The following is an 8,037-nucleotide window of genomic DNA, read 5'->3' on the forward strand; positions in this document are numbered from 1 at the left end:
ACCTTGGCTTAACCACGAGATCTTGCATGATCTAAAAAATAAAAAGGAGTCATATAAAAAATGGAAACTAGGACAGATTACAAAGGATGAATATAGGCAAACAACACAGGAATGCAGGGGCGAGATTAGAAAGGCAAAGGCACAAAATGAGCTCAAACTAGCTACAGGAATAAAGGGAAACAAGAAGACTTTTTATCAATACATTAGAAGCAAGAGGAAGACCAAAGACAGGGTAGGCCCACTGCTTAGTGAAGAGGGAGAAACAGTAACAGGAAACTTGGAAATGGCAGAGATGCTTAATGACTTCTTTGTTTCGGTCTTCACCGAGAAGTCTGAAGGAATGCCTAACATAGTGAATGCTAATGGGAAGGGGGTAGGTTTAGCAGATAAAATAAAAAAAGAACAAGTTAAAAATCACTTAGAAAAGTTAGATGCCTGCAAGTCACCAGGGCCTGATGAAATGCATCCTAGAATACTCAAGGAGCTAATAGAGGAGGTATCTGAGCCTCTAGCTATTATCTTTGGAAAATCATGGGAGACGGGAGAGTTTCCAGAAGACTGGAAAAGGGCAAATATAGTGCCCATCTATAAAAAGGGAAATAAAAACAACCCAGGAAACTACAGACCAGTTAGTTTAACTTCTGTGTCAGGGAAGATAATGGAGCAAGTAATTAAGGAAATCATCTGCAAACACTTGGAAGGTGGTAAGGTGATAGGGAACAGCCAGCATGGATTTGTAAAGAACAAATCATGTCAAACCAATCTGATAGCTTTCTTCGATAGGATAACGAGTCTTGTGGATAAGGGAGAAGCGGTGGATGTGGTATACCTAGACTTTAGTAAGGCATTTGATACGGTCTCGCATGATATTCTTATCGGTAAACTAGGCAAATACAATTTAGATGGGGCTACTATAAGGTGGGTGCATAACTGGCTGGATAACCGTACTCAGAGTTGTTATTAATGGTTCCCAATCCTGCTGGAAAGGCATAACGAGTGGGGTTCCGCAGGGGTCTGTTTTGGGACCGGCTCTGTTCAATATCTTCATTAACGACTTAGATATTGGCATAGAAAGTATGCTTATTAAGTTTGCGGATGATACCAAACTGGGAGAGATTGCAACTGCTTTGGAGGACAGGGTCGTAATTCAAAATGATCTGGACAAATTGGAGAAATGGTCTGAGTTAAACAGGATGAAGTTTAACAAAGACAAATGCAAAGTGCTCCACTTAGGAAGAAAAAATCAGTTTCACACATACAGAATGGGAAGAGACTGTCTAGGAAGGAGTACGGCAGAAAGGGATCTAGGGGTTATAGTGGACCACAAGCTAAATATGAGTCAACAGTGTGATGCTGTTGCAAAAAAAGCAAACATGATTCTGGGATGTATTAACAGGTGTGTTGTGAGCAAGACACGAGAAGTCATTCTTCCGCTCTACTCTGCTCTGGTTAGGCCTCAGCTGGAGTATTGTGTCCAGTTCTGGGCACCGCATTTCAAGAAAGATGTGGAGAAATTGGAAAGGGTCCAGAGAAGAGCAACAAGAATGATTAAAGGTCTTGAGAACATGACCTATGAAGGAAGGCTGAAGGAATTGGGTTTGTTTAGTTTGGAAAAGAGAAGACTGAGAGGGGACATGATAGCAGTTTTCAGGTATCTAAAAGGGTGTCATAAGGAGGAGGGAGAAAACTTGTTCACCTTAGCCTCTATGGCTAGAACAAGAAGCAATGGGCTTTAACTGCAGCAAGGGAGGTCTAGGTTGGACATTAGGAAAAAGTTCCTAACTGTCAGGGTGGTTAAACACTGGAATAAATTGCCTAGGGAGGTTGTGGAATCTCCATCTCTGGAGATATTTAAGAGTAGGTTAGATAAATGTCTATTAGGGATGGTCTAGACAGTATTTGGTCCTGCCATGAGGGCAGGGGACTGGACTCGATGACCTCTCGAGGTCCCTTCCAGTCCTAGAATCTATGAATCTATGAGTTCTGTTCCTGATTCTATGGATGACTTTGGGCAAGTCATTTCCCTACTCACTCTTTATCTCTTGATATATGGTTATATACGAGGAGCAGTGTAATTTATGAGGTTTAAATGCATTGTAGTGGTGGTGTGAAGAGGGCGCGTACAGAAAACCCAACTAGGAGAGTATATGTGGGCTCCTTTGTGACGGTGGATACCAGTGTATAGCAGTGTGACCATAAAAGAGCATCCCTATGCCAGAAGGCAAGGAGCTCCCTGGTATCTAGCAGAGAGTTTCAGTTGGCCTGACCCCAACTCATTGTTATAATCTGTATCTAAAAGATGTCATATAATATGTCATTGGAAAATTCACTGATCATAAATAATCTAGCATGATATATGATGTATGGTCAACCCACAAAAGCTTATACAGATGTGCTGCAATTATAACTAAAATGTGTTTAAACCAGGCATGTCAGGGGAATTGATAAGTAGGTTTTCTCCAAACAAAGGCAAGAGGCCAACACCTTAAACCAGGTTTGGCCAAATTCAGTGGGATATTCATTTGTATCAGAGGTTGCAGGAAGAGATCACAGCCCACTTCAGCTTATTATAAGCTACTTTTGGCTTGTTTGTGTGGCATTGGGTGACTGTTTTCAGGTAGTCATGGCATGTAGGTAAACTTGTCTCTCAGGTCCACTTTCCTTTTTCTTGAACGGTGCCCCACTGCATTTTTTTGCCTGAAATCCTGTCCAGCATCAAGACATTTTGACGCAAATGCCACCAGCTTCATGATGCAAATCCCACCCAGCATCATGATACCTAAATGCTTTTTTGGGACAGTTTTTGCAGGTTCTTCGGTCCAATAACACTTGTTTGGCGGAAGTTTTCTGGCATTAGGAACTTTATCTGGGGCTACATTTCAGAATACATTTCAAAGGCTTACTGAACTATAAAGAGAGGGGCAAAGAACACCTAAGTTATCCTGTCACCTGAGGAGACAAGGAAAATCAATATCATGGGCTCTGTGGGGATCCTGACTAAGACCTAGTCAGTCATTGCTGGAAAACAAAGACTGGTGAGAAAACTACCTTGAACAAAGACTGTAACTTGTTATGTTAAGCCTTAGAAGTAAAAATATGCTTTCTAATGGCTGTTTGTTTATAACCTTCCATCTTGTATTCTTTATAGTTGAACTCACTTAAAACCTATTGTTGATTGAATTAACCTAGTTTTACTTTTGATCTAAACCAACCCAGTGTTTTGATTGAATTGAGGTGCCTGTTAACTCCAGTCAAGATAAGAAGCTGCTGTTTTTGTTTCTTTAAAGGAACAGCAAATTTAATATTTTCTGTGAATGTACAGTGATAGGCTGTGCATTGCAGAGAGCCATCTCTGAGAAGCTGTGGGGCTGGAGTTCACTGATTGTTACCTGCTAAGCAAGGTTGGGGCTGGGAGACCCCTGAGCAGTTTGCTGGCAAGGTAGGGTCAGGGAGTTGTCACACAGCTTCATTGCAGCCAAGCTCCCACTTGCTGAGGTTGAAAGGGCTAACACTGTCTCACAGCGCTAGGTAGCCCCAGCAGCTTGTCACAATCAGCCTCCCTCTTCCTCACCCAGACACTGCTACCTGCTTCCAGAACAAGTTGCTGGGGCAGATGCAAGGAAGAGATACCTGCTCAGGCCCAGCTCTAGGAAGAGGGTAGGAGATGGGTCTGTAAGGGACAGGTCGCTCAGTAGCAGTCCCACTTCTCGCCTTGGCACCTGAAGGGGCTGTAAGGATGGATCACACAGTATGGGGCGTGTTCCACCCTCCACTGCTCCAGCCTGAGGGCGGCCGCGCTACCAAACACAGTGAAACACGTCTCCTCGGGGGCCAGCAGCCTCGCCACGCCATGGGGCTCCTGCAGGGAACGGACACCGCGAGGGGCGGGCTGGGGGGTGCAGCGCAATGGGGAGGGGAAAGGAGGGATCACCGTGGGGAGGGGCGAGTGGGGGCGGGCACGGGGGGAGGGGGTGTGGACACGAGTCGGTAAGGGTGACTCGCGTGGGACGAGCAGAAGCGCGCGGCGATGGCGGGTGTGTACGCAAAAGAACTCCATTTCTCCGCGTGCCCCTGAATGGGCGCGCAGGCGCAGTAAGTGCCGGGTCACGGGGGGAGGCCGCTGCCCGGAAGAAGTCCCGGTCCGGAAGGCGCATGCGCATTGACGATCCGTGCGCGGACCCCGGTAGGAGCCTGCGAGGGTTGCGCATGTGAGAGGGGGGAGGGGCCCGATCTGTGCCGAGAGTCCCCGCGGGGGTGGGGGTCCCGCGAGGGGCGGGTGCACCGGCCGTTGGGGGCCGGGCGGGCCTGTCGGGTCGAGCGGGCTCTGACCGGCCCCGTGTGTCCGCAGGGATCCTGCGAAGCCGCCGAAGATGTCGAGCCTGGCGTCCGCCAGCTGCGAGCCCCCGGGCCCCGAGCCGCAGGAGAAGAAGCCGCTGAAGCCCTGTTGCGCCTGCCCCGAGACCAAGAAGGCGCGAGATGCCTGGTAACCGGCGGGCGCCCCCCCCCGGGCCCAGTGACGGGGCTGCTCGGGCCTGGCGCGGGCGGGCCAGGGAGGGTGACGCTTCCTGCAGCAGCACATGGGCTTTGCCCTGGCTGCAGCGACTCCCCCTCCCCGCTAGCAGCGGCAGCCGGGCCCGGCCCACAGATACATCTCCCATCAGCCTGGTTGCGTCTGCGGGGGCGGGGGAGTAGGTCAAGTCGGCTTAACTACAGCCCTGGGGGTGTGTGAAATGGTTCACACCTCTGAGTGACACAGCTGGGTCCAGCTAAATGGGAAGTGTAGACCGGGGCTGTGTCACAAGAAGCCCTCTTCTTTCATCAGGGGTGTTGTCAGCATAGCTGTGTCACCCGGGTGTGTGTCTTGCCCTGGCACCACACCCCGACCAACATATCGCTGCCCATATGCGTTTTAAGTGTAGCCCAAGCCTCAGGCTGGTTCCCAGTGGACAGATGACCCCCTGCCAAAATCACCATTATAACTCCCACTAATCAGTTCCCTCTCTTAACCTACAAGTAGGCTAGTGACTGATTAGGGAATGGAAATTGAGCCTTATAAGAGTGGCTGTACTGGATGAGACTAATGGACTATCTAGCCCAATAGCCTGTCATCCAGCAGTGGCTGGTGCCAGTTGTTTCAGAGGGAATGAGCAGGGCAATTATCAACTGATCCATCCAGCCTGGAAATGCTCGTAGGATGCAGCCAAGGACTTGCAGTGTTGCTGGAGGAGCTTCCCCAGTCATTGCCTTTATTGCCTTTGCGTTGTAAATAGGGATTTCAGTTGCCAGAACTCTGTCTGGAACCTTTCTCTGTTTTAATTATACATTAGTCCAGTCCCACAAAAACAAATAACTAACTTCCCTGTAGATGATATTTTAGTTCCCAGGGGATCACCTGCCTTTTTCAGGCAGTGATTACTTACTGTTTGGGATTTGTTTTGGCAGCATCACCAATTGATAAAAATGATACAAGTTCTCTTTAAATTATCAGGAAACTACTTTAGTCCAATGTGTTGATGTTTAAAATTCCAGCACCAGTGGTGATGCCAAAATAACTCTCCAGAAAAATCCAGTGTGTGTTCAGGTCTACGGGGTCTAATCATTACTCTTATTTTTTTTAATATATTGTCTTAGTCTGATTATAAATTAGCTTTCTGTCTTTTGAGGTACTCCAGCCACATAAATATCTTATGGGGGAGGGAGTTTCAGAGAGCAAAGCTAAAAGGCCCAATCTGCTAAGCATATTTTAGTTTTTATATACTGCCACCATCATACTGGGTTGGAGGTGGAGGGAGTTACTTGTTAGGTCACAATTAGCTCATCTTCTCAGCTGTCATAGGATGGTACACTGTAGTATGTTTTGCCCTTTCTAGTTTACATGTCTCAGGTGCTGGGACTTGCTTTACTTCCCTTAAGAGAATAATCCATGCTCTCAGGCCTTGTCTACACTAAAGGGAGAAGTAGATCTAAGCTACACAATTAGAGTTACGTGAATAGCGTAACTCAAATCGACGTAGCTTAGATCTACTTACCGTGGGGTCCACACTACGCAACGTTGATGGGAGACGCTCTCCCGTCGACTCCCCTTGCTCTTCTCAATCAGGTGGAGTACAGGAGTCAATGGGAGAGCGATCGGCAATCGATTTAGCTGGATCCGCCACAACATCAATCCTCTGGTAAGTGTAGACAAGCCTTAATAGCTTGCACTGCTAAAGGACTCTTCTTGGTATGCATCCTAATTTTTCTTAACTAAGTTTTATCCCGTTATTTATCACTTTGGACCTCCCTACACATTTCCTTTTTTTTCCTCAGTGTTTTCACTCATCAGTTAGTGCAGATCATCTACAATATCTCCTTTCTGCGTAACCAGCTACCAGCCTCATAGCGCTCCCTCTTGAGAAATAATACACTGAGACTCATGTGACGCTGCAAGTTCACAGGACAAGGAAGTGTGTGTTTGGGTGCGGATATTAAATGGATATACCAAATTAAAAATCTCACTTCCGCCTGAAAATTGTTTTTCTACTGTCATTACAAGTAACAGAGAGGAACACTTCTCAATGTTTCAGAGTAGCAGCCGTGTTAGTCTGTATCCGCAAAAAGAACAGGAGTACTTGTGGCACCTTAGAGACTAACAAATTTATTAGAGCATAAGCTTTCGTGGGCTACAACCCACTTCTTCGGATGCATCCGAAGAAGTGGGTTGTAGCCCACGAAAGCTTATGCTCTAATAAATTTGTTAGTCTCTAAGGTGCCACAAGTACTTCTCAATGTTATGTTTTATTTATGCATATGAAAGCCCTTCCTGTATAGTCAGTTCCCTATAGTTGTCTTCTGTCTTCTATAGTGTATATTTCACTGCACTTTCTGTATCATCAGTTTCTCTTGTTGCTTTTGGGATTTGCACACAGCAGCGAGTCAGAAAAACACTTAATTTACCTTTTTTAAAACACCAAAATTGGTAAGTGATTTCAGGACACACATAGTATCAGAAACTATTAACTTAAAAAAAAAAAAAAAAAAACCTGACTAGCTCTCTACACATTCTTATGACCCATGCAGCACACTCTAGTTGCTTCAGACTTTAAAGACTTTTAATACAAATTAAATCCTAATTTGTGAAGTTTTTACTACAATTTGTCTGCAAACTTGTAGAGTAGAATGATGTTTAGCAATCTCATAATGAACCTTGGCCTCACTGGGGAAGTTTTATCTCACTAAGTGGCATTCTTCCCTTTAGAGGTGAGAGAATAGCAACAATAATTAGATACATGGGTTAAAAATAATATATACCCATTTTTAATGTCTTTAATTGTTACTAATAGCACTTTAGATCAGGGGTCTCAAACTCAAATGACCACCAGGGCCACATGAGGACTAGTACATTGGCCCGAGGGCTGCATTACTGACACCTCCCCCTCACCGCCCTCGGCCCCGCCCCCACTCCACCCCTTCCATGAGGCCCCACCCCCGCCCCACCTCTTCCCACCCCTTCCCTGCCCCCATTCCAATCCCTTCCCTGAACTCCCCACCCCAACTCTGCCCCCTCCCTGCCCCCAGGGGGTGCAGGTGGTGTGTGGCGGGGGCTCAGGGCAGGAAGTTGGGGTGTGTGGTGCAGGAGGAGTTAGGGGTACAGCAGGGGGTCAGGGTGCAGGAGGGGTGCAGCATGGGGCTCAGGGCAGTGGGTTGGGGTGCAGGGTGAGGCAGGGGGTTCAGGGCAGGGGGTCGGGGTGCAGGGTGCAGCAGGGTGCTCAGGGCAGGGGGTCAGGGTGCAGGAGGGGTGCAGGGTACGGCAGGGGGTCGGGGAGCAGAAGGGGTGTGGCATGGGGCTCAGGGCAGTGGGTTGGGATGCAGGAGGGGTGCGGGGTGCAGCATGGGGCTCAGGGCAGGGGGTTCGGCTGCAGGAGGGGTTCGGGGGGCAGGGATCTGGCCCGGCGCGTACCGGGGGCAGGGCAGGCTCCCTCCCTGCCTACCTGTGTGCCCCCGCGCCGCTCCGGGAAGAGGCTGGAACGTGGGGAAGGGGGGGCAGAGGGGCTGTGT

The 8,037-nt window shown here is 48.0% G+C and overlaps 1 protein-coding gene across 2 annotated transcripts in view; it reads left to right on the plus strand.

The window, feature by feature from the left end:
- Nucleotides 1–4,083: 4,083 nt before the first annotated feature.
- Nucleotides 4,084–8,037, plus strand: part of LOC113407713 (cytochrome c oxidase copper chaperone) — a 10,093-nt gene continuing 6,139 nt past the window's right edge. The window contains exons 1-2 of one of the 2 annotated variants that reach the window (XM_026657415.2): nucleotides 4,084–4,183; nucleotides 4,349–4,483. In XM_026657415.2, the coding sequence (XP_026513200.1) occupies nucleotides 4,371–4,483 (113 nt within the window). In that variant the 5' untranslated portion in view covers nucleotides 4,084–4,183; nucleotides 4,349–4,370. The other variant, XM_026657414.2, reaches the window with a different exon arrangement.

Source organism: Terrapene carolina, unplaced genomic scaffold (assembly GCF_002925995.2).
Source record: "Terrapene carolina triunguis isolate 2854851 unplaced genomic scaffold, T_m_triunguis-2.0 Scaffold242, whole genome shotgun sequence".
In the NCBI taxonomy this organism is placed as follows: domain Eukaryota; kingdom Metazoa; phylum Chordata; order Testudines; family Emydidae; genus Terrapene; species Terrapene triunguis.